The 27,971-nt window shown below is 40.2% G+C and overlaps 1 protein-coding gene across 2 annotated transcripts; it reads right to left on the bottom strand.

Annotated features, from left to right (window-relative positions):
• Window positions 1–9: 9 nt before the first annotated feature.
• Window positions 10–21,821, bottom strand: LOC113030459 (protocadherin alpha-C2-like). Of its 2 annotated transcripts, XM_026181941.2 has the most exons (4): window positions 19,023–21,821; window positions 16,638–16,696; window positions 12,958–13,043; window positions 10–3,998 (listed from the first exon to the last, which is right to left on the bottom strand). In XM_026181941.2, exons 1-4 carry the CDS (start codon window positions 21,561–21,563, stop codon window positions 3,685–3,687), a joined length of 3,000 nt encoding a protein of 999 aa, XP_026037726.1. In that variant the 5' UTR covers window positions 21,564–21,821; the 3' UTR covers window positions 10–3,684. The 2 variants fall into 2 exon arrangements, with proteins under 2 accessions (XP_026037726.1, XP_080163145.1); XM_080307019.1 differs by lacking the exon at window positions 16,638–16,696 and having other exon boundaries at window positions 3,747–3,998.
• Window positions 21,822–27,971: the final 6,150 nt, after the last annotated feature.

Below are 27,971 nucleotides of genomic sequence, written 5' to 3'. Positions count from 1 at the left end.
AAAACACTGTTTGAGATATTTAAGAAAAAAAAAACTTTATTTGTGACGTATTAACAAAACACATTACCAGATTGATTAAATCATAAGAATCACTATGATCACCTTTACAATGATGAGCAGGTGTACAAAAAAGTTATTAACAGATCTGCACTGTCACAGTCGACTGGTATGTGCCACTCACCGCCACACCCAACGACTGAGGAACATTCACTATACACAAGCAGAGAATACATCAACTTTATTTTTTTTTATTTCATTTTTTTGTATTTTGATATTTTTTTTCTTATTTTTCTGCCTTTTTCTCTACTGGGCAAGGGAAAGGTACAGAGGGTGAGCAAAGTATATAATTTCACAATAGTGTCTTTTTGATCATCATTTCAAAGTTGAACACAAGTTAGTTTAAGGACTGATTTTCTTATCCATGAAAATCATATGGGTAAAAACAGAAAGAAAAAAAGGCATTTCATAGCATAACACAATAGCATTATGTATATCTAGAAGATTAAATTTATTTTCAACATGATAAGAAAATGTGTTTCTTTTAGGTTTTTCCACAAATTGCTGCTGCCATGTCTGTATTTACTGTATGTTTGTGTCTGTATGGAGAGGTGTGTGTATTGTCTTTGAGAATGTGTATCAGAGGTATATGTAAATATTCCAATACGCATTTCCCAGTGGAAAAACATATCTATGTATATATATATATAGTATCTATATAGGATCTGTTTCCTTTGCTTATAACATGCAAACAGCCACTTGGTGATCTGACAGCACAGAAGTACACCTGAAGAACAGGGCAGGTGAGGAGGGAATAGTGTGCATGGGAAGGACTGAGCAGCACCTATATACCCCTATAGTGATCGGTAATATGGTGGTCTAATAAAAGGAACAGCGAGGTGAGATTTTATGACACTTTCAATCATGTTGACGCTGCTCCCATTTCTACCACACTATGTTTATACACAATATCAGTGCCAAAACTTCCCAGCAAACTTTTTCCCCCCATATTCATGTGGAGCCATAAAGCAAAAAAAGGGAAATTTTAAGGTGATGCCAGGTGAAGCCAATGAACTTTTGTCACCTTTCAGTCACAATTTTTATTATAATAGTAATTATCATAATTTGAATGCAGCCTCCAGCCTCTTTGTACTGCAGCTGAACTGTACTTCCCAGTCAGTGTTAACTGCAATACATGTGCTTGTGCAAAGGAGAAATGACTTGCCCAATAGTTTCTTTGTCTCCTACACTGTATCTACACAATGGACTACTATGACTACTATTTTCTGACTCTCACTCCATCTTGCCTCATATCTAGCACAGCATAATCTCAGTTTCTGCTAAGCTCTCAGGCGTCTTCGCAATTCAGTGCATACAAGTCATGCGAGAGATGACAGAGCTGTCAACAATGAGCAACCAGAGGAGACATTCTGGCAGAAACGCCTAAACTCAGCTGAAGTTGAGACAAAAAAAATGTCTATGAGAGTGTGACATGTGTCTATATGTCTATGTGTCTGTATCTGTGTAAATATGCAAATACACACATGTTACTGTTGTACAGTTCATTGAAGCAAAGTGGAAAGATGTCCAACCATGTTGATTTGAGGAAACAGGAGTAGAGCAAGGAAACAGGCGGCGGGCAAGCACATCCTACAAGCACTGAAGCAGGCGAGGCAGTGGCGCAAGGCTTAAAGAACAACTATTTAACATTCAAAGACAGAAGAGGACGGATCGGAACAGAAATGAAGCGACAAGCAGCGTTCCTGCTTCCTAGCCATATAATACACTCCCATGTTAAGGGTGGCATTGGCCTTCAGTTTTTGGAGTTTCCACAAAGGGCTGCGTATTCTTTTCGTGTATTTTGAATTTATGTGTTCATGTGTGCGTATGTTTGATTTGTTGGATTGTGTGTAAGCGGCGGAGAGAAAATCAGTGTTTGTGTACAGTAATGTGTCTTTCAGACTGGGTGTGCTAATTCAGACCCTATTAACCTGTGTCACATTCCAAGAGAAGAAGCCATGTCAGGGGCTGGTTGCATCAGCTGCACGTAGGTTCCCTAGTTATGGCCGAAGTCGCCACAATCCCATTTCAGGCATTGCTAAAATTACAAGCGGTACCACTACAGAAATCTGTCCAAACGTAACCTTAAGTAAACGCTAAACATATTAAGCAAGCAATAAAGCAGGTGCAAATGATACAAGTCACACAAATGCACTCACTAACAATAAAGAATCTAGTTTTCTGCACGCAGCATTTTTTTTTTCTTTAGCAGTTCCCTGCTGTTTTGCAACTTGAAGAGCCACAGCCATGATTTTGAATGTTTCTGTCCATTGTCTACACATTGCACAAACACTTTGGGCTATTTTCAACTATTTAGTGTGTCATTCCTTTTTTGTTGGCATTAGATTCCATGGAATGTGAAAAATAATACGCTGAGACTCGCCTTAGGTACTGTACCTAATCTGGTTAATTGTGTCAGTGCAGTAGCTACACTATAGTGTGATGAAAATACGGCTTAAAGCAAGGACAAAATTCGATGTGTTCAGTGTGAAACAGTTCCGAGTCTCAGCTAATGCATTTTTGTGCTATAGTCCATTAAAAAAAACAGGTAAAAAAAAACCCCAATAGAATTTCCAAAAACAAAATGATGTGCTTTAGAAAATGATTAGCCTTAAAAATGACTGGTAGAAAGTGGACTAAAACATTCAAATACTAGCATTTTCCTTTAAAAGTCAAATGAGAATCGGCCATGTTTTATGCCAATCTAGTCCCAAAACCATCCAGTATATTGCTATTACTTATTTGCTACTCATTCTAACTTTTAATAATATCAAAAGATCTCACCTTTGAACTCACGTCTTAATACCTACTCTATCATTGAATTTAGCGACATGCTAATTGCAAAGGAATTAGCAGTTATGAGGCCACCACTTTATACCCTAACCTGGGAACAAACTTGCGCATAGTTGGTGCAACCCAGTCCAGGTCCTCAGCCTCCACAATGTGCTATGTTACACTGAAACAGAGCTCTTTATTGAGCATGGTCTAACTTCTTTCAGGCACCTTGTAGTCTCAAAGGTGCTAATCCTATGTTACGCATACTATATGCTGTTGTCTTTGCTCATTTTATTATATTTTTTACGTATTTATTTTTTATAAAAGCCCACATTTTTAGATTTTCTACAACGCCTCCATAATTCTGAAGACAATAGCCCCGTTTATTATTTTTTTTAATTTTAAAGTTATTTCTTTTACTTTTTACTTACCCTTGAACTAGTCAAAAAGGAGGAGGGCCAGAGATGTCATCACAGGCAGCCTCAGTGGACAATGGTCGTTACAAATAGTACACCTTTTTTGGGTGCTATTTTTGTTGTTGTTATACAAACTGGGGGTGGGGCAAGGGGTTGGGGAAGTGGGGGTGGGCAGCAAATCACAAAGGCTAATCTAAGACAATAAATCATTTTCTGGTGTAATTTGGTCCATTCTTTCGATAAAGAGCATTTGTTTAACAAGTTCGCATGACGTTTGGAGCCAGGCCTGGTCTAATGAGGATTTGGCCACTATACAATGTCTATGCAAATATGGCGCAAGGAGGCTCCCTTGGTTCTACAATATGCATTTGGCTTATTTTTCTGGCTCTGAAATTGGGTAGTTTGTTAATAGCTTTGCTGTCATATCACCACTTCTCTAGTCATCACCGCTTTCATCTTTTCCTTTCTCCTTCTTATCTTTCTTGTCCTTCTTCTTCTTTTTCTTCTTCTTGGCGTCCTCCTTCTTGCCAAAGCTTATGAATTCACCCTTGTCATCCACAGGACCTGGGTCGTGGCGGATAGAGATGATGGCTGGAGATCCAGGAATGATGAAGGCTTCAGGTGGAATCTCTCCTGGTTTCAGGGGCTGAGGAAGGCCATAGCCTTGTCCAGCGCCGTATCTGAAGTGCCAGCTGTTGCTGTTAACTCCAGCGCCCACTGGAGGTGATAGCTCTCCACCACCTTCTCCATCTACACACGTGTGATTAAAAAATGGAAAAGAACAAAAAGGAAAAAGAAAAACAATGAAAAGAGAATAATTCATTACATTTTATTTATTTGTTAAAGGAACTGTTTAAAATTTTAGGGAATCGATATACTTAGCATTCTAGCTGAGAGATTCTGATTAAAAAAAGGAAAAAAATATTAACCTTTTAAAAACATCACATTACCTGGTACCCAGTTGCACCATAGAGATGCTGGTAAGCAGACTTAAATACCTTTAATGAGAGTTAGGCTAAAGCTATCCATTTGTTTCTAAAGCTTCCAAGCTAAACTATCCCAAAAGCCAAATAATGAAAAACTCAGCTAAATAAAATAAATGCAATATCACAGACCAAAATAATTTGGAAATCTTAAAGTAAGAGCAAAGTTAAATTGAAATGACAAAAAAGGAGAAAAGAGCTGAGATCAAAGCTATATAAGATATATTAAGGAAGTAAAATCTCAAATGAAAGCATCAATTGTCGAAAGAAGTGGTAAAGATGTGTAACTTGACTGATTTTGACTGATATCAATTTTCCATTAATCTTTTATCAATGAGGTGCATTTTGTTGGTACATTTACACATACGCGTTGTATACTCTTTCAATGCGGCCTTAACACGCAGCGATATTTTGATCGTTTTGCTTGTAAGTGGTAGAAGCATGATATGATACATTTGGCATTACAGGGTTAAATGTTGGCCTGACAATAGCCAAGATTCATATACTTTAAGGAGAGCAATGCAACCCAGTTCACTGAAGGGGACTGGAGGGGACTAACCTTTAAACCACAGGGATGTTTAACTTGGCAGTGCGATTTGTATTTGGATGATGGCTGCAGCATAATCCTACTCTCATTGGAAGCCAGAGACAAGGATTCAACAGTGCATGGATGTGAAAGATTAAGAAACCCAGATTGCAAATTGACAAAAAAATAAAAAATGAAGAAGGGATCTATAGCCTATATTGAATAATTATTTTGAAACGTGAGAAAAGGACCCATCTATTGAGGTCAAGGGGTCATACATTTCGTAATGCAAAAAGAAAGCGGATGCTAGATGAGATGAAGCCGGAGAGAGAAGGGAGAGAGAGCGTGAATGAGAGAGAGGCAGTAAGAAAGATGGGGGTGGGCGGGTTTTGCAGACACGGCGCTCTCAGGCTCACACCAGTTCCCTCTGCGCTGACCTACTTTCAGCCTGGATAATATTTAGATCAAAAACGGGCCCCTACAAAAAGATTCTGTTTGATTTTTCTTTGTAGGCTATTTATGACATTGCTGGAGTGCTGAAATGATTTCAACCACTGCCCCACTGGGAAGTACACTATTTTGAAAATGTGCGCTCTTCAGACGCACAGTGTCCCACAAAGTCCCCACAACGAGTCCATTGAGTATAAAAATATATAACACGTACAGGCTACAATGACAGCAGATGTAATGGTCTCTACTGAACTGGTCAGTCAGTCGCTCTGCATTATTGTGCTGTTTAACCTCAGTGAGCATATAAAGTGTATAGGCATTCTTCATATATGATTTATCATTGACTCATTGCAAGTACATTAGATATTAAATAAAGAAACTACAATGCCAGAAAGGGTCATTGATTTTAATATAGAAGGAGTAGTCAGATAAGAGAGAAATAAATTATTAGTTCGAATTAGTTTCTGCTTGCAGAAGTGATCATTTAATTATTACACATGTTTAACATTTTATAATTAGCACATAGAAGACAAGGTGATGGGAAAAAAAGCCAAAATAAAACAGAAACAATGGGGTATAGCCAGGGGTCAAATTGGGATTTGGCAGATGGGGGAACTGGAAGCTTGGGTGTCGCAGTGCAACGTGGGGGAAAGAATTACTTCGAAATAAGTCAAATAATAATTTGTTTAGCAAGCTCAGTAGAATTTTCTTTGCATGTAGACTGCGATCAGCTGACCTGTGCTGCTAGTCCAATATTCACTGCTTTAGCCAAATGAATTCAGCAAGATTTAAGGTGATATTTAATGGGGTAATGAGGAATTATAAAAGGTAGATTCAGTGAGTGAATCTAATCGGCATCATCATCTTAAATATACATTTCTGTGTGCTACCCTTATTGTAGTATAAGCTAGTAATAGTACCCTAGACGTAACCAGCCCAGCATAGTGCATCACTATATCAACTATATGTTTTACCGATGTTTAAAATGAATGAGGGTATAACATGTAAGATTCAAGTTTCTAGTCTATAAAATTTAACTTGCTGAGCAGTCCTTTGAAAATGATCTCCTTTCCTCTCTTTCTTACATGTTTCTCCATCTCTGACAGTGTCACACATTAACGTTTTATTTTCTCTCCGTGGGAAATACCGCAATTATCTGATGGATGCATTTTGTGACAAACTGTGCAGAAAGCGTTTGTTTGTTTGCTGATATTTGTTGAGCTGTTTGAAAAGATACATTCGAGTTTATGCTCCCTCCTGCTCAGCAGCTAGTTAAGCACTTCTACCAACTTTACGTCTGCGCCGTGAACGCATCACAGGGAAGAGAAAGGAAAAACGGGATGTGTTGAAAGTGTAAGCGCGCTGTGGGATGTCATTATTTTCTTACCAGTGAGCAAATACCTCCAGGCTGTCACTGAAAGCAATGCTAGTCTGCAGCGCATGAAAATGAACTCATTCAATAGTAATAAGCATTAACCTGCCTATCAGATTTTATAAGTCGCCAACTGTGGGAGCTGGACTGCTGTTCTAGATCCTTCCAGGCCACATTAACACCTGGGTATTGCTACTGAAGGCATGCAGAGTAATCTGGTTGACCTTTTTTCTTAAAATTCACACAACTTTCTGCATTTTTTTTGTTTCTTTGCTTAAATAACCAGCTTCTTAGTAATTATTTAGTGTCAGATGCTATTATCTCACATTAACATTAGTGGACTTACTACTAATAAACTCTAATGCCAGTCGTTTTAGGATTAGGATTATACCATTTGACAGTCTGTTAGCATATGTTTAATCTGTGCTCAACAAAGTCCGATTTAACTGATTCCATTGCTAAAGTGAGAAAGTCCACTTCTCATGTGGAGAAGAAAGAACTTTAAGTAATAAAATATGAAAAGATAGCTGCTCAGATGCACGAAAAACTGCGGAAGAAAATATAGTGCACTTTACTGCTCTATACATAGTATAGAGTTCATTTTTATGTAACAGACACACCATTTCCTGTTACCTGATAAGTCCTCTTAAAGGAAGGTGATTTTTTTGCTTAAATTTTGGGAGTTCTAAGTAATATTGTCTTATCTGATAGTTAAATGTTCACAAAGGGTCTTTCCACATTTTACATTTCATTTTTACAGGTTAATGTATGTAAACATGCAATGTGAAAACACAGTATTAAAATTAATTTGGGGCAAGCGTTATAGCCTGCAGTTTACTTTTCACCATAAAATTACACGTGACACAGTAGTTTGGACAGTAGTGGTGACACAGTAGTTGAGAACAAGCCATTAAAAGGTCATTAAAATTTCAACCTCGTGTATTATGTATAATGTAGTCGGTGTAATTCGATGATTACCATACGAGTTAGAAACATTTTGTGTACTTTAAGTTTGTATTCTGGTGGTGAAAGGTCAAATTAGGAGTTCATCTTCATGGAATATCAAGTTTATTTAAATACATTTCAGGTGCCAAGGAAAATCCTGAAGTTCACCTATAGACTGTATATAAAAGAGACTTATCCATGTGATATGTGATGTCACACTGTTTGTGAATTCCTGTTCTGAAGGCCTGGGGTCTGTTCTTCGTACCTCGCTAAGTAGGTTAGCTGGATTTGATTGTTGACGATTTCGCCTGATCTTGGATCGTTCGGTTCCCCGAAGCTCATCCGGGACTTGCTGTCATAGCAACAGAGCCGTAAGCGTAAACCTGCTCGGGAGCAGGTTTACTTTATGTAAACAGGATTAGATCGCGGCCACGCAGGTGTGTCCGCTTCATTTATACGAAAGCAACAGCGATATTTTACCACTGTTTCACCATAAATAAATATTATCAATGTAACTAAAGACAATGCAGCACCTGATCCATTTATTGATGTCACACAGATACATACAGGTCATTTCCTAAAAAAGGAAAATGTACTATTAATCATTCTATTACATGTATGTGATTATTACAGATGTAATTCATATTTCAGAGTAGCAATTGCAAATTACTTTGTGTAATCAAGATGAGAGACCACGGCTATAAAAGCGAAGGTGGATTTGGGAAGTCTGTCGCAGCCATGTCCTGTCCGTATACGCGAGCAGCCCATTGCAGAAGGTGCAAGATTGATAAGGAGAGTTTTCAGAATTCAGCGTATATTGCGGGACAGACAGGATCCTTTAGCTCAGCGCGACAGTGTGCTCATAGAGAGATATCGATTTTCCCGTGAGGGTATTATTTACTTAACCAACTTGTTGACGAGGGGGTGCAGGACCACCACCTGTCTTTTTTTTGCTCTGCCCTTTTCTTGGTTGCTGTTATAAACAAACAGATTATTCCAGGGTCTCTTTCCAAGAGACGAAAAGCAATATAAGTGATAAATATTACCATTCTGTAGAATATTCTTATATTTCACTTTTACTTGTTCCCATGTTCAAGTGGGTCCTGTTGTGGCTCTAATGTGAAAGGGGATATAATATAACATATTATAATATAATGTAATATAATATTGGATAATATAGTGTAATATAATAAATCTACCCTACCGCCTACTGGTGTTGGCCAGAGGGGCCGATGGCGCGATATGGCAGCCTGGCTTCTGTCAGTCTGCCCCAGGGCAGCTGTGGCTACAACTGTAGCTGCCTCCACCAGTGTGTGAATGTGAGAGTGACTGAATAGTGGCATTGTAAAGCGCTTTGGGTGCCTTGAAAAGCGCTATATCAATCCACTCCATTATTATTGTTATTATTAAATTACTTACTAGTTTAATTTGTCAGCAACTTTCTGCCAGCCCTCTCTCCTTGCTTTTGCAGCCTTTGCAGTGTTCCCTTGCGTTCTGATTAAACTCTGAAACTCCTGAAATCCCTCACTCAAGAGTTCTTGCTCTGCTGCCGAAAAATACCGAGCCGAGCGCGCTCCGTCGACATTTTCGCCGACCAATCAGAGGGTTGCCGATCAATGTTTCCACTATCGATGCGTAGCCCCTTTTACGACACCCAGTGATGTCACATTACTGCGTCCAGCTGTACTAATCGTCAACAGCAGGTGTGTTCGGGGAACCGGAATAGCGAGCTCACGGTTAGCGCGATGGTTTGGTCTTGGATGTGTCATTTGATCTTGGATGTAGTGAGCGACGTACGAAGAACGGGCCCCTGATGCCTGCATGGCTTGTGTTCTTTTGTGTGTGTGTGTGGTGGTGGTGGTGGGGTTTGAACAAGCAGTGAGCATATTTGGATCAATGGATATAAAGATATCAGTTGTCAAATATCAAAACTCAAGCAGAAACTCTTAGAAGGTCTATACCTCACAGCAAACCATACTATTTGTTAGATAACTACACTAAAAATACTCCAGAAGGTACCAGAGAGACTTCCAGTTAAGTGACTCAAATTAGCTGAGGTAAAGCTTAGCGTCTACCTATCAGTCAAAGGGGCCATGGGCCTAATAATACATAGTGTTAAGCCTTTAAGCAATTTAAACAGGTGATCTCAATATATTAAAACTCACTCTAGAGTTCCCATAAAGGCCAAATAATTTCTGGTCTCCATAGAGGCTGTAAAAACATTTATTTCTGCTGTCTGGCAATTTACCATTGGGAGGGAGGGATTGGCTTAACCTTTGAGCCAGCGCTGCTTAATTTTTCATCCTGAAATGTTGCTACTTGCGTTGGTGGAAACATCTGGATCTATAATCTGTAGTAAATAAATGTTTGGATGATCTTTAGATTTTCTACAATTTTAATTTTGATTTGTAACCATGTTACCATTACCTGCTTAGAGTACCAAATGTGTGTGGATATAGTATACACAGAGCAGAGGTCAAAAAGTTTGTATTTCTCTGCATGATGTACAGAGAAGTACAATATCCACTGACACAGCATACTGAAACAAATGGGTATCGCCTTAGTGTCTTGGAACATTCTAGGGCTTCATGCACTGCTTGAAAAAAATCCAGACCTCTGGCATTGTTAATTTAAAAAACAACCCACGTTTTAATTCAGACATTTCCTGTTTAGGTATATATAAGCTCTTCATGTCACAGAGTGCAAAATTTTAAAGAGCTTTGCTGCCTTTGTGCTGCTGTTTATCTAACATGCTCCAGCCAGTGTTTCTTTTTAACAGCCTATACTTCACAGCAAATGGATTACACTGTAACTGCTAGTGAGCAGGGAAGTATAGCGAGGAGCATGTAGTGGCACCTGATGTGAAAATATAAGGGTGTCGGAAGCCTCATTTGGTGTAACCTACATTTAAAATAGGCTACTCCGAGACACGGTTCCATCTGAAATGAATCCCTCTGATGGTTTGTGGCACACTGACATGCGACAGTCACAGTGCTCGTACATATATGTGACATGTACCACATGTATTCTGCATAGGAAGCATAAACTTTGCTTTTCCACCTGATATCCTCTAAAATGCCTTTTCTTTCTTTCTTAAAACCATGATTTTGCCAAGTCCCCTTCCCCTTTACTCCTCTGTTTTTTTGTCTCTAAATATTCCATTCAGAGATATGACCGGTTGCTATGGAAACTGCCTTCGCCCACTCCCTGCTGATGGAGGGTGCGGCTGCTGCAGCAATCTCTCAGTTAGACAGTGTTGCCAGGCAACAGGTCACATGGTGTTCCCTAGCAACACCACTACTGCAGGAACCTGCCAATCCTCTTAACCTTTCTCTCTCTGTTTCTCCATCCCCCCACACCTCGCTTTTTTTCCCTCCATCCCCCTGTACGTCTCTTCTGTTCATCTTCTAATCACAGTTTCTTTAAATGTTGCCACATCTTTCTTTTTTTTACGGCACTTTCTTGTTTGTGATAACAGCACATCTCCCCCTCTGGCATCAGACAAATGTCTCCTCATCTGCACCAAGGGTCACTTACATAAACACAGTTTTGAAGGTGCCACATTTAGATGCATCACAGCATGTCGGAAGACTTCATTGTGATAAATCGCAGCAAAGATTTCTGGCACAACTTCACCTATTTCCAAGGTGCATGGAGAGGATGAAAGAATTCACAATGCAGGAACTCCAGCAACACTTGATGGAAGATGAAGAACTTTAATAATTGGCCAATTATTAATAATTGGTCAATTATTAAAGGCTTCATTGTGATAACAGTTTGCTACAGATGTGAAAATGTGTCACAATAAAGGATGACGTGTAACAGAGAGGATAAACTTGTCTGTGCTATTGCACTAAGCCACTTCTAAAAATGTATTTCCTAATGCATCAGCAACAACTGGAAGGACCGCAGTATGCTGAGCACTCCGCTTAAAGATAATATTTGAGACAATATTTGAGTCTTTATAGGGGCGGAGTTGGCCAGATGGTTTCCATCTGCTGTAAGTAAAAAAATTGCACATTTTTTGCTGCACTCTGGCAGAGGGGAATACACTAGAACTGGGAAATGATGCAGCTGGTATCTCAAACAATTTCCCAACTTCCTTTTATACAGAGAGAAAAAAAATCTTTATTTATTCATGTTTACTGACAGGCAGTAAATTCATACTCTGTCCCTGGTTTGCCAAGTGATTTACTGTGATGCTACTCTTCACCCTCAAGTGTCTACGTATGTCCTAATTCCTGAAGCCAGACAGAAAATCAATGAATGGAAGCGGGGGTGGAAGAATAGGGGGACGGTTCACAGTGCTGAAACATGGTTTTGAAATCTTGCTTACCAAAGTCTTCCAGCCTCTGTGCCCTTGTAAAGTTCCACACACAAACTTTTAAGCATTAGCTCTAAGACACACTTTCTGTAAAGCACAGGTCTATGAGTCCAGCTTTCTTTACACATCAGTTGTGTTGCAACATTTTTCAGCACTGTCACCCACTCACTAACTCATTCTTATAAGAGACAGCTGCCTTTTCTGATTTCTAGCTCTTGCTTGCTGCTGTTGTGGAAAGTGACAATATTCTAGGTATGAAAGTGCTCTGCATAAGGGTCCAACGGCTCTGGTGGCTATCTGACTATGCATGTTGCTTGGCCTATGGAACTCTGCATACATGCTAATTTGTTTGTTTGCTGACAGTTACATGATGAGACAAATGTCAATTACTTATTTATGGTAAATATTAATGGTGGATAAAAAGTTATAGATTAGGGTGCTGGTTTAGCTGAGTGGGTGAGCAGGTGACTGGTTCACCTGCTCAAGTCTGACCCGTGGCCTTTTGCTGCATGTCTTCCCCTCTCTCTCTCTCTCCCCGCTTTCCTGTCTACCTACACTGTCTCTATCCAATAAAGGTTAAAAGGCCAAAAAAATGATCTTACAAAAAAAGTTGCAGGTAGAGATTGAACACGGGTTCTTCTTCAAAAGAGGAACCTGTCAAAATTAGGAAAAAAATCTTTAAGATTTTGGCATAAGGTGTTGACCTTGGCAGTGGGCTTCACTGTTCAGCTGCCCTTCAAGTTATATCATGATGTAAGGACAAAAACAGCTTCTCATCCATCAAAAAGTAGAACTTTTTCCTTTGCTTTATTTTATTGTTTTGTATTTTATTTTATTTCATTTCATTTTATTTTGTTTTATTGTGTTTTGGATTTTTAGTCTACTTTTTCTTGGGACACTTTTTTCTAATGTACAGTACTTTGGTCAACACTGTTGTTTTAAATGTGTTATATAAATCAACTTGACCTTGACCTAGATGGTTTAACCCAAATTATATTTTGGGCATCTGAACTATTTCTAGCTAAATATTCTGAACTACATCTAACTAACACAAAATCAGTTAAAAAAAAATCTTCATCCTGTATCCTGATTCCTACATTTCCACTCACCTGCAGCACTAGATACAGTGGGCCAGTTCTGAACCAGCATGCCCTGGGCTCCCTGCATCACAGAGGACTCCTCCATGTGGACGGAACTGAAAGGCAATCACATTTAGTCAGTGAAAAATTTGCAAACATTCAAATATTTAAAAATAGGACACATTTTCCTTAACATTCGGAGATTTTGTTATGAAATTCAAATGATTGTTGGTGCAGACCCTGGAATCCATCCACAACTGAGCAATTTAAAATAATAGTCTAATAAGATGACATTTCTGTTTAATATAAGGCAAATTAAGTGGTATTCAAATAGCTTAAAAACTTTCAAACAGCAATACTGATTATTTTAGACATTGACAGTGGCTTTCTGGCTCTCCAGAAAGAGAAATTGTGGATACATTCATGTGGTCTTGTTGTAAGTGGGTACAGCCCCCCACCCCCACTTTTAAAAAAAAAAAAACCCAAACCCAAACCCAAACCATCCCACCCTTCAGGCTGAATACCTGTGCTTTGCCTCATATGACAGAATATCTAAAGACTCAGGGCTTTTGTAATGCATTTAAATTGGTCTAGGAATAGCTATGAAGAAAGACGGAGCACATAAAAGAATGAGCGACTTTTCACAGAATAGAAATATGCATACTGACGACTACTGTAGGACTACATGAAGTGCTCTTTAAACTTTGCTGCTTATAATGGAAACTGAAAATAGCTGTTCTGTCCCAGATAACCAGCTGTTTTATGTGGTTGTGTTTGTGGTTGAAGTTGACCAGGATTAAGAACCGCTAAAACAGTGCGCACCAGTATACACTATAACTACACTAAAATACTATAACTATGGCCAAACACCTTGCTACATGAAAACAGTGCCACTTGCAAAGAATAACAAAGGTGCACTGCAAGTCTTCATTTTCATTCATTTTGGAGCTTCCATGTAAAATATGACTTGACGGATTTCTGCACTTGTAATCGTTCCATAGCTTTTGAAATTTATAAGCATAATGAACTATCCTGATCCATGCTCAGTGTTTTGAATAGTAATTGAATATGTCTAAATGACTTTGATATCACAATAGAATAATGCATAAAATGCATATGTTTCATTGTGTGCCTTTAAAAAAAAGTAATTCAACACTTTAAGTGACAAATACTTTCATATTCACTTTGAAATAATAGCATAATGTAGGTTAATGTAGTTGTTACATGTTTATACAAATACATAAGAATACTACTGATGGCAATAGTATATATAGAGCTTTTCAAATGTAGAGCTTTTTAAAAAGATCAGTTAAACCAGTGAAAAAGTCATTTAACAGTCTATCAATCAAATTTTTTACTAATTACAGATTTAGTACAGTGTGAGACTTTGTTTTGCCATCATTTTTGGGTGTGCTAGCTTTTCATCTTCCCTGTGATCTTTGTTTCACCTTGTGTGTGTTAGCAGGGGCTGAGCTATAAGAAGCACAGTAGGGGAGAAACAGGTGAAGTGAAGACAGCAAAACTATTTAAGTTAAAGAGCACTTGGTACTTTTCTACGAGTGCAATAAGCCTACCAACAAATGTTAATCCGTTTGCATCCAAGGATGAACAGATGTCGATCCCAGATGTCTGAAAATCAGGCCAAAAATATCAGCATTTTCTAAATCAGCCAACCTGAATCTGCCAGCAGTAACAAGGTTGCTAGAAGTTCTCCTTCTGATGATAGGAAAGCTAGTTCTGGCCAGTGCCCTAGCAACCCCCAAACAAGAGGAAGAGATCTGGCTTTCACCTACACTGGCTGCTAGAGAGAAAGACTAACAAGGGTACAATTAGGTGCAAAAATAGGATTTAACTCAGTTCTGAGAAAGAAAAACAATTATTTTAGTTTGTCCAATTTTCTGAGTGACTGAGCAAACCTGCCCCTTTCCATCCTGGTCTCCAGTTTTTAAGCTAAGGGAAGCCAACTGACAGCTTGCTTTATAGCGTTATCTTTACCACGCTGACACCGTGGTGTGAAAACAATCACATTTGAGGAAATGCATTTGGCAGAAAGTCCAAATATTTGATTAAATATGAGTGTATGAGCTTATATAAAACTGACACACCCACCCTAGCAAAAAATCTTTTCCCTCATCCATTTGTTATACATATATAGTTAATTGTTGTTGACTAGGTTTTTCTGCAGCACATTAATACTATCATCTGCAACCTGCATTATCTTGATTTCCCCATGAAGAAAAAATGACCAGGTGTATTCTAAGCAGTTTGATGTATACGAATATGACACAGAAAGTACTGATGTACTGCACTTCTGTCTACACTCAGAATATGGGTCAACAGTGCTGGTGTTACATGCTGTTACATTACAGCACGCCTGTGTTGTGGCTAAGTGTTGATGTGAGCCATCTCTGTGTCTCTGTGTGTTTTACAGTCACTGTCATTTAAGAAGTGGCAGCGGCAAATTGCAGTGATGATTTATCTGAATCCATGTCATGTAACAGTGACTTGATGACAGAGTGCACATGATCCATACAAATTAACACTAATATCCAATTAAATCAACTTAGACTAAGAAGATGACTTCACAAATGAGCGGTAAGCACTGGTACCATGAAATTTGGGAGAGTTTTGCAGAAAGCATAGGCGTGTGAATAGTAAACACATTAATTCCTGATGTCCCTGCTGTTTTTAGATCAACTTATGGGGAAATAAATGACATTTTCTGACATAATCATGGGAAAACTGTTAAGTTTTGTTTTTGGGTAGAATTTTTTCTAATCGTTGGTGCTTTTTTCTATGATCCTCTTCATTTCAGTATTCTCTGATTTGCAGCTAATGACACTGCTTAAAGTGTAGTGCTTCATTAATTAGATATATGTAGGTGGGAATACTCGAGCAAGCACACTAAAATCACAGCAATCTATTGTTGACACAATACCTAGGAGAGGTTTCAAGCCCAAATCTTAGAAATCATGATTTTAGGAGAGGATAATCATGGCTAGAGTACTACAGTGTTTGTAGACTTAAAACAATTCAAATGTTTTAGTTTAATATGTCTTTGGAGGTGTTGTTTTGTGTGGATTTGGTCTAACAATAAGAAGTGGAAAAACTTAGAGATGTAAAAAAACATCATCTTTGCACAATAATATGTGATACACAGAGAAATGCAAACGCATGCATGGGGTGGTGGTGAGGGGCAGTTGTACATGCAGACACTGAAGCACATGTGCATGTGATAATCTAGGAAATGTCATCATCTGCCTGTTTGTCCTTCATGCTTCCAGCTTAAAGACTGCAAGTGAGGGAGTGATGCTCAGAATGTAGATGACCTATATAGTATTTCACTGCAGAGGACCAAGGCTATGAATCCAGTGACCGAACCGCAAAGGCCTTTTCCCAAAGGGAGAGGTTGAGGTTAAAGGTTCAAACAAATGCTTAGGCGCCACTCACAGTCATTTCTGAAAAGCTACAGCATTAGTGTTGCAGTAGCTTTTTGAATCATTTCCATAGAGGTGTAGGGATAAATGTAACTGTAACATGTCAATAAATCATTTGCTTGGGGAATCGTATATGCTATAGTTGCAAGAGCAAAATGAGGGGTCTCTCTAATGGTGCAGACTAGATGGCGGCAGGATGAGTAGAGTGGAAAGGTGGAACCTTTTTTGAGATGATAAAAAGTTGCACAAGACTTTAACGTGGAAAATGCTTACCTCTGCACCCCTGCCCTCAAAGATGCAGAATATCTCCAGTCAGCATTCGGGGCTTTGGGCTGAGCGAGCAAGAGGGAGAGAGAGGTTGCGAGAGAAAAGAAAATGAAGGAGAGAGAGGTAGAGACAGAGAGGGAGGATGAAGAGAGTAAGTTTAGCTTGATCTCATACTGTGCAGAGCCATGGCCTCATCAATTAATCATGATACGCATCCCAGCTCTGGACGTGATAGGAACACTGCAGTTGTGTCACTGATTACAAGCACAAACACACACACTTATGCACGCATGCACGCGCGCGCACACACAAACACACAAACACACACACACGAAAGGACTTTAATAAGGACAATGACTGCAAGCCATATTGACAGCTTCTGGACAGTCTCTCATTCCACTGTTCTGTAAATGTGTGAGCTGGGAGAGTAATGCCCTTTAAAGGAATACTATGATGACAGTACAGACTGATGCGTATGTGTTTGTGTGTCACTGGAGTAAATCTGTCTGCTCCTGATGAACCTAGCTGAGTGCTTCAAATTCCCAGCAGCCCTCTGGTAAATAATTGCCTTTAAACTCCAATAAAAAAGAGAGACCAGCCACATCCACTATCTCTGGCCTGCATTGGTCCTTGCTATATTAAGATACGGCTATCTCAGCTATCAACACATAGTATTTATAAAAGTATTTCCTCTTTACTTGTGTTCCTTTTCTGAATATCTCATCTAAAACATTAAATTATCATTAATCAATGGTAACTGTATGGACACATTTTAATAGTACATAGCACATTCTATACTTGCACTGAAAACCTGATAAACAAAATTCCACATGAGCACAGAAATTTAAAAAGTATTGGTGAAGTTCAGATCTGGGGCTTGAGGCTATTCACCATTGAAAGCCTGCTAGGACTCCCAGAAATAAGTGGAAGTCCCAATATGACTTTGGTCATTGTAGATTTCACTGATGATTCTACATTTAAGTTCAAAGAACGTCCCCCTCTTTGCAATATAAATGGCATAGAGGGGCAAGTCATTGTTTTAATGAGCTAAAGCGCTATATAAATACAGGCCATTTACCATTTACAAGTTAATGCTTCACAGCCATTAATTATGCCGGACTCTTTCATAATCATGTTCTTCATGAGTAGGCACATGCACAACGCTGAATTTAAAAAAAAGCTGTGTTTAAGAAACAAACCTGCGCTGGCAGCAGCAAGTGTCCCAGATAAAGAAAGCACATCATGTTCCTTAGTTCATATCAGGGGGGAGTATTTTTTGCTGGTAGACCCAGCCCATTTGAGTAAATTTAATTTGCAAGGTTGATGAACACAGTGTGGAGGTTAATTTCATTTACACTGCTACACTTGTCTTGATCAGATTTATTTTTAAAATAACTAATTTACCAGAGACTGCCACCTGCTAATTAAGACAGGGAACTCGTGGAAAATCCAAACCTTCAACATCATATAAATTAAAAAACAACAACAACAAAAAAGCAAAAAACTAAAAATAACTGAAAAAATGAATATTTGCATCATCAGCAAGCATTAGTGATAAAAGCAGAATGTGTCACCCCAAACTTTTTTGCAAGAGTCATTTAAGACATAATCTAAATGACTTTAGAATAACTTTAAAATAAACACAAATGGAAATAATGTGCTCAGGAAATCACATAAGCCAAACCCTTGATTTTAATATTGCCAGTTAAAAAGCTCTATTATTAAATGAGGTTAACTCATTAATGATTCTCTCTTTTTTAAAAAAAAATCACCCAGAAGTCATAAATGCAATACAGCCATAAAAATAAACCTCAAAACTAACCATAATCAGAAATCAAGTCAGGAAACCCCAACTGCTCCTATGTCACTGCCTTACTCAACACAACAAAAACACAGACAAATCAAAACTGCATGCAAAGAGGGTGACCAAGTAGTAGGAATGATACATGACCTGTTCCTGGTGTAGACGTGATGACAATCTCAAGGTGAAACACAAATCTCTGAATCATCAGAAATAACATAGGACCCTTGAAAAGCATCACAACTGACACTAATTCGGTGTGAGTGCTGAGCTAGGCTACACTGAGTGAGTTTGCAGTGCAAGTGGGAACTAAACAAAGAGACTGAAGCTTGCAGGGATTCAGTTCAGGAGAGGGTAAAAACCTGATGTGCAACATGTCATCTCCCTGCAGCAACAAAGTGACAGTGACAGAGAATATGGTAACACTGCACACTGGCACCATATTGGAATGAAAAGTCCGGTTTGGTATGTTTAAAAGTGCCTAATACTGCTTACACCTTGGTCAAATTCAAGACACTTTTTAAAACTTGAAGGTTCCTGACCTTCCGGCTATGCGAACAAAAGGTAAAAATAAAAAATTCATGACCCACCTCTGGGCAGATTTGGAGGGAGGCATCGGGCATGCTGAGTCTGCGTACAAATCCACTTCCACTGGTGAAAAAGCGGTCGGCACCGCTGCCCCAGGTGCCGCTGATGGGTCGTCCTGTGTTGTAGAACATGAAAGTGTCACTGCCAGACGTGGCAGTCAGGCAGGTCTTGTAGCAGTAAGTCTTCGTTAGGGAGCCATTCCCACGTACTTCGATGTAGTGAGGCTCCACTTTAAGGTCTCTCCGAAGCACCACATTGTTATTAGGCTGGCCTGGAGCTCCACTGCTGCCACCTCCGCCAGCACTCACGCTGCTGTTCCCACCATCTGGAGGGGGTTTCTGTGACACACAGCATGGGGAACAGGACCCAGGCTGGGTGCAGTAGGCGTGGCAGCGGACAATAGCCAGCACCACCACAGTGACCAGGAAAACAAAGGTCGTGGCACTCAAAGCCACGGTCAAGTAGACGGTCACTTTGGACAAAGGGATTGGGCCTTGAGGTCGCATAATCCTCTTGGGATCAGACACCACTTTTGGTGGCACCTCCATGACTGCCACGTTAATAGTAGCAGTGGAGGAAAGAGCAGGCTGGCCATGATCCTTTACAAGAACAGTTAGAGTGAAGGAGGTGGAGTTGTCTTCCAAGATCCTCCGAGTGGTCCTGATCTCTCCGTTGTGTTCATGCACCTTGAACAAGTCCGGGTCAGTGGCTGTCTCCAGCACATACCCGAGCCAAGCATTTGGACCAGCGTCTGCATCGTATGCCACCACTTTGGTCACCAGGACACCAGGTTCGGCATTCTTTTGTACCGTCTCCAAGGAGCGCGTGCCATTGCCAGGGGGGTTGACTATCAGTGGTGCATGGTCATTCTGATCCATTATATAGATGTAGACTGTGGCGACGCGGCTGAGCGGAGGAATGCCCCCATCTTGGGCTTTGACCTGGAAGTGAAACTCTCTCAGTGACTCATAGTCAAAGGCTCGCAGGGCATAAGCCTCCCCTGTATCGGCCTTCACAGACACATATGAGGTGACAGGAATGCCGTGGTTGTTGTCATTGAGCACTGTGTAGGTGATGCGTGCGTTCTCTTTGATGTCGGCATCTCGAGCTTTCACAGTACACAGAGAGGCCCCGGGGGCATTGTTCTCAGCCACATAGACTGTATATGAGGTCTGTTCAAATCGTGGAGGGTTGTCATTAACATCTGCCACATCCACCTGTATAGTCTTCTGGGAGGATAGGGGAGGATTTCCTCCATCTGTGGCACTCAGAGTGACATTGTAGGCATCAGTGGTCTCACGGTCCAGAAAGGCTGAGGTAACCAGAGTGTAATAGTTTCTGAATGACTTGATCTTGAATGGAAGGCCTGCTGGGATCTCCAAGTTCACCTGCTTGTTAGCTCCAGAGTCTCGATCAGTAACACTAATAAGGGCCACAACTGTGTCTGCACGGGCATCCTCCCTCACGGGGCTCGACAGAGATGACAACACTATCTGAGGGACGTTGTCATTCACATCCACAACCTCTACTACCACCTTACAGTGTGCTGCCACAGCACCGGGGCCCCTGTCCATTGCCTGAATGTACATCTCATAGGAGTTAGTCTCTTCATAATCAACATTGTTTCTCACTCTTATCTCTCCTGTATTAGTGTCCATGCTGAACATCTGCCTCACTCTCTCCGGGGTGTAGCTGCTGAAGGAGTAATAAATCTCCCCATTTGTGCCCTCATCCAGGTCAGTTGCATTCAGTTTGATCACCAGGGTGTCTTTGGGGGAGTTTTCTAACACTTTCACTTTGTACACTGAGCTGTCAAATGAGGGAATATTGTCATTTGAGTCCAGTACCCGGACACTGATTTTAGTCGTCCCCGTTTTTTCCGGCGTCCCACCATCCACAGCACTTAGAATTAATTGATGGTAAGGCGTCTGCTCGCGATCAAGGGGCTTTTTGAGCACAAGCTCGATGTGCTTTGTATTTAGAGAGGGTTTGTTAGAAACCAGCGCGAAATGGTCGTTTGTGCTAAGCTGATACATGCGAACAGAATTTGACCCAGTATCTGGATCTTGAGCGTTTTCAATTGGGTAACGAGACCCCGGTAAAGCAGACTCTATTATTTCCAATTGATACTCGTCTCTGGGGAACTGCGGCGCATTGTCGTTGGCATCTACAATCTCCACCTCGACGTGGTGCACTTCAGTGGGGTTTTCAATCAGCACCTCTAGATTAATGAGGCAGGTGCTGGATAAATCGCACAGTGCCTCCCTGTCAATCCTTTCATTGACAAGCAATTTCCCATTTTTGGGGTTGACAATCACATTGCGTTTGCCGCTGTTGGAGGTTACCTTGATTTTTCGGGTGGCGAGCTTTCGAATATCCAGCCCCAAGTCATGCGCTAGATCACCAACCAGTGCCCCATTTTCTAGTTCTTCTGTAATCGAATATCGTAACTGTCCAAATGAAAGGCCACAAAATAATGAAAATATCACAAAATAAAAAGGCACATTATTCCCTATCCGGTTGCACAGCCCAGCCACAGCCATTGCAAGCTCACAGGATCCGCAGACGGATTAAATGCAGCCTTCCGCCTTTTTAGCTTGCAGTATCTCGCATCCCAGCACCTCATTAAGGTGGGCTAATTGGTGTCCCGGTAAATGAAACAGAAGCGGCTCATCCACTGTGATACCCGGCTGAAGCGAATCCTCTCCAGCGCATCCATATTACCTTTGTCCGTGAGGCGCTTTTTTTGTCTCCAATGCGCGCTGCTGACGGGTGTGTTTCCCTGTCGCTGGAGCCGTCAGATAATCAAGGCAGGCGAAGTTTTACCTTATGGAATCGGAAAAGACTGCTGTCCCTTTCAAAATAAAATTATAAGCGGTCTGTGCCCAAGTTTGCTTGCACTAGAAGAGAAGAAAAAACGATTTAACCAATCCAATGTGTGGGATTATTTTAGGCGCTGAAATAAAAGGAAAAAGGTCACAGCTTGGCGAGGAGTTCTGTAATTCCTTACTTACAAAAAAAATTGTAAAATTTTGAACCATTATGAATAATAATTTGTTCATAATCACATAAAAATTTGTGATATGTCACTTAACTATTACCATTTTAAATAGTTATTTTAGTATTGATTAAAGACTTTTATGTGAGACGTGATGCTTGAAATGTATTACATTTTTTTTGTGCCTCATGTTGTATGACATGATTAAAAAGTATTATGTTTATGTATTTAATTTAGTTTAATAAATGGAACTATGAACCAAGCACTACGGATCAAATATTTACACAGTATGTTCTGTGCAAAAAAAGCAGTGCAGTCTGTTCATATTAGGTTTATTTTGAATGGATAACCGGAACTCATAAAATTCAATGTAGGTGACTTGACCTTGGAAGGACACTATCCGCCCTAGCGCGCACTCAGATTTCAGCTCTCTCCTCTCCGCTGTGGCGCAGCTCCCCGCTTCCCCCTCCACCCATTTCTCTCCTCTCATCCCCCCATTGCGATGTCGGTGTAAGGTCTGTGAGCTAACCACATATTAAAGCACCTCCAGAAAAAAAAAGAATGGCGACCACACAAAAAGACCACATAAATATTTGGCGTATGCATCCAGTCTCACCAGACTTTCATCCGGTAATTAAAATTAGCTGTGCAGCATGTGGCAAAATATTAATCGCAGACTTACAGGGAATTGATGATATAACGTGAATATTTAGTTAAAATGTTTTATTTGGCAGATTCTCTTGGATTCACTATTGCGCAAGAAGTGAGGGGCGGTGGTAATGAATGGATCCGCCGAAATTCTCAGCGTAATAAAATACAAACGTGGGGAAACGTGTTCACAAACACAGACACATGTCCGGGAACTGGCTCATATTTGTCGTCCTTTGTCTGCTCCGAAGTCGCAAGGATGGTTAATTTGCCAGTGGCGATTCTGCAGCGCAGCCTACCGCATGGCGATCATTTAGGCAAGGCACAGCAGCAAGAAAGCATTGTACTGACAATCACAAGCTCCTCTCCACATGGATCACTGTCAGAGGCAGACCTCAGACTGTCAGGTCACATAATCGTATTAAAGAAGCCCCATAAAGGACCCCATAAAGCAGAAGTCTCATTCCTTGTATGAAACGTGATATACGATGTACAGGTGAATGATGACAAAATGATGACTATATATATATATATATATATATATATATATATATATATATATATATATATATATATATATATATATATATCAAATCAAATCAAATCAATTTATTTATATAGCACTTTTCACAGGATAAAAACCACAAAGTGCTTCACAGTTATATAAAACAGAATACATTAATAATCAAACATACAGCACAAATCTAATTAAAAGCCAATCTAAATAAATGAGTCTTAAGCTGCTTTTTAAAAGAATAAATACAATCAAGGCAACGTAATGATGGAGGGAGAGCAGTCCACAACCACCTCTAGTCTTAAAACGAGTTCGTGGGACTACCAACAGCCTTTGATTAGATGATCTCAGGCTGCGAGAGGGAGCGTGGGGTTCTAAAAGATCAGAAATGTAAGCAGGGGCATCACAATTCAAAGCTTTAAAAGTCAGTACCAAGATTTTAAAATGAATTCTAAAATGTACTGGAAGCCAGTGTAATGAACGTAACACTGGTGTCTTAGTTAAAAGCCTTGCGGCAGCATTCTGGACTAACTGGAGACGGTCAAGATTCCTTTTGCCCAAACAAAGAAAAAGACTGTTACAACAATCTAAGCGAGATGAAATAAAAGCATGAATAACCATTTCTAACTCAGACTGCAAAGTTCGCAGTTTGGAGATGTTTCTTAGCTAAAAAAGGCAATTCCTAAACAACTGGCAAGAGTGTTGTTCTAGGGACATGGCAGAATCAAAGATCACACCAAGGTACCTGAGGCTCAGGTGAACAGATGAGCCAAGAGAACCAAGATGCTGTTTGATTAGAGATATCTAATATAATATATGTGTGTTTGTGTGTGTGTGTGTGTGTGTGTGTGTGTGAAGGGGGGGGGGGGGGGGTGTAGTACTAAAGGAGCAACAGAATCATAGGAAATGATCATAAATCACAGAAAACCATGACAGAGGTTTGCTAGGTCAGTAACCATGGCTTGGGGTAGAGCCAGAACATAACACCTATCACACTGTGAATACAAAGGAAGCTCTACTGATTACACATTATGAAGCTCAGAGCTTTATGGTGAATAACAAGGAAGAGTAATAGCAATTTGAGGTGAAAGCTAGCAAACCACTGGAAAAAAAATGACTTGTATCATTTCAATGTAAAAGGGCAGCATTTTGTTTCTGATTAAGCTAAGGTCTGGGAAATCGTTCCAAATCAGGAAAGCAAAGTCGGTCACAACAGCTGGCAAGGCTGTCCTGATAGCCTTAAGCAGAATAGATCACTGGATGAATGCATCCAATGGAGGAAAGCCATAATGTCTTCTTTGGCTATTTATGCACAGTTAGCTGGACCACTAGAATGTGTTGCAATAATAATCAAAGTTTTATCAGTATTTCTGCAACAAAACATCACTTTAATGTCAATGCCATATGCTACTGAGATATCATGAATCACCACATAGCTGAAGTAAAGAAAAAATGAGGAGAAAATAGGTTAAAACAGCCATCGATGTGTTTTTATTTAGTACACAGAAGATATTTTGCTACTTGCACAAAGCTGTTTCCCATCCTGCCCTAGAATTAGCATGTCTTTAGTCCCTAATTTGGATTTTTACAAGCTATTAAATTTCATCTTGGTGCTAATGCAGGGTTGTGATAGTGAAAAACAACAGGCACAAAAGAATTAAAGGTTTACAATATTAAGTCTCAGACCTCCTGTGTGAACTCCACACAGTTATGAAACAATATAATGATATGATAATAATGTAATAAAAAATATAATTAAGTAATTATTGAATATCGCCATATATAGAGAGGAGATAGAGGAGGTGGTGGACAAAATGGTGGTGGCTAACCAACCGGACATAGTGGTGGTAGACAAACATGAGAAGACGGCTGCAGTGATCGATGTAGCGGTTCCGAATGACAGCAACATCAGGAAGAAGGAACACGAGAAGCTCAAGAAATACCAAGGGCTCAGAGAAGAGCTCGAGAAGATGTGGAGGGTGAAGATGACGGTGGTCCCAGTGGTAATCGGAGCACTAGGTGCGGTGACTCCCAAGCTAGGCGAGTGGCTCCAGCAGATCCCGGGAACAACATCGGAGATCTCTGTCCAGAAGAGCGCAGTCCTGGGAACAGCTAAGATACTGCGCAGGACCCTCAAGCTCCCAGGCCTCTGGTAGAGGACCCGAGCTTGAAGGATTGACCGCCCACAGGGGCGAGTGGGGAATTTTTATATATATATATATATATATATATATATATATATATATATATATATATATATATGTGTGTGTGTGTGTGTATGTGCATGTTATAGATAGACACATTTTTCATTCAGATATTCTCCTTGCTGTTCACCTGGTTATAGGAACCATTTTGCATTTGTTGCATAAGACTTCTGTTTCCATAGCAACAGCAATTTGATGAATATGTGAGCTAAATTGGATGTGCTGTCCTCACACAGATCTATGCTTATTTATATTCCAACATAAAGAAAGGTCCGTGTTACACTTACCAACAAAGAAAGAAGTGTGGGAGTACACCTTTCACCACAGAGATTTTTGAACTGATCTTAACTTTGCCTGCTGTGGAAAGTCTGTGCCTGTTCATGTTAATGTTCGATTTAACACAAGCCTTTTGTGACTTCTGCGACAGACATGGCCATTTTGCCAAACTGCACAGTATTTAATGGACTCCTGCTTGCATCTAAAACAACCAGCAGACGCATCATAAATGAGTGCAGCAGTAACCCCATGGCAAGGGCAACCATGCACATAGAAAACCGGCCACAGGCATCACTCAAGATGGAGCATAAGTCACACTGCACTTCACTCCATCATAGTACATCCAGAAGATTACCCTCCAGTTCAACATTCACTATTTCCATCACTGGTCTCCCTGCGAGTGGGAAGCTTGCTTATTGGTATCCTGGTTATTCGTGTTTGTATATCCACATCTTTAATATTCAATACATACAACAAATTACAACAAACACACCAAAATAGACAGATTTTGTCTGTGGAGATCTAGTGAAATAAACGGTAAATTTTGTAGATTCTGCAACAGATTTGTATCAGTGTCTTGTCCAGTGTGTCTCTCTAAATCAGAGTGACAGCCTGGTCATGTCCTTTTCTGCAATAATGTAATAACTGTTTTATCTTTGTCACACAGCCTCCTCACAAAATCAAACAAATGACAGGGATACTTTGCAGGAAACCTCTTTAGTTTTCTTTTAGCTGTAGTGAAGACCAAAGCTCTAGGTGATAAGACTCATGACCCCATTGTGCATGGGCTCCAGCCAGGGTATCTTGGCTGCTCATCTGACTCATGCATAAATGGGTCAAGTTCTCACATGCTGTCTGACACTTTGACCAATAATGCTGCCAATCTAATAGCAACATGGGTTCCTAAATGAAACAACAAGGGTAAGCTTGTGTAGCAGGTAAAGCTGCTCTGATCTGACCTGATTAAATCAAGCATTTAAAATTGTTTTTTTCTGAACATCATATCCAGATGACAAGTGTGATAACTATTTTATACTGGACGATCCAGCATTGCTCCTCTTCCATCCTCAGAAGTCAGACTGACCCAGTAACTTCTTGCCAAATCTGAGTGATGTCTTTATTATCCGATTTTAACAAATATGGGTCAGGTAAACCTTGTTTAACTCCGCCGTTGGAGGAGTTAAAGGAGGAGGGTTGGGCCTGGGGTTAGCAACCCCACCCCAGAGAAAATCTCAACCACTACAGGAAATGCCAATAAGAAAAACAGAGACTAACTTTCTGGAAGATGGAGGACCCCCGACAGTTCAGGGACGAATGACGCTAGGTGGTGAAAGCCGAAAGGAAGCCACCGAACCGATTCTCCTTTCAACCAGGAGAACCACTCTGGAGATCTAACTTTGGTGGCCCATACCCTGGGAGTGGTGACGGCAGTAGTAGTAGAAACCTACGGTAGTTTAGAAAAAACTGTAATGCTAAGTTGGAGTAGAGATTCCCTGCTAAAGGATAATCTTAATATTGCAAATACAATAAGTCTTAAGAGTGCACACATTTTACCATTGTTCACATTGATTAAGAGTTTCTAAATAATATTTTTGCCAAGGTTATCTGACTTTGCCTGAGTGTTCTGGTAGTGTAAGCGTCGACCTCACAGATTTTTGCCAAAAGTATTTGATTGTCTGCCTTCACACACATATAAACTTGTGTGACATCCCATTCTTTAGGGTTCAATATGATGTGGGTCCATCCTTTGCAGTTAGAACAGTGTCAACTCTTCTGAGATAGGCTTTCCACAAGGATTGGAAATATGTTTATGGGGATCTTTGACCATTTTTCCAGAAGCAAATTTGTGAGGTCAGACAGTGATGTTGAATGGGAAGCCTGGCTTGCAGTTTCCGCCCTAATTCATCCCAAATATGCTCTATCAGGTTGAGGTCAGAACTTTGTGCAGCCCAGGCAAGTTCTTCCACACCATTCATGTCTTTATGGACCTTGCTTTGTGCACTGGTGTGCAGTCATGTTGGAAGAAAAGAGGCCATCCCCAAATTGTTCCCACAAAGTTGGGAACATGAAATTGTCCAAAATATCTTGATATGCTGAAGCATTAAGAGTTCTTTTTACTGGAACTAAGGGGGTCAACTAAGAGGGGGACTAAGGGGGCCTCCACACACCTCCACACCATAATCCCCCACTCTACCAAACTTCAGACAAGTTCTGCTCTCGTGGCAACTGCCAAACCTAGATCTGTCCATTGGATTACCAGACAGAGAAGCGTGATTTGTCAGTCCAGAGAACACGTCTCTAGAGTCCAGTG

Source organism: Astatotilapia calliptera, chromosome 10, assembly GCF_964374335.1.
Source record: "Astatotilapia calliptera chromosome 10, fAstCal68.1, whole genome shotgun sequence".
NCBI lineage: Eukaryota > Metazoa > Chordata > Actinopteri > Cichliformes > Cichlidae > Astatotilapia > Astatotilapia calliptera.
Note: the sequence above shows the minus strand (reverse complement) of the source record. Positions and strands in the feature narration are given on the sequence as shown.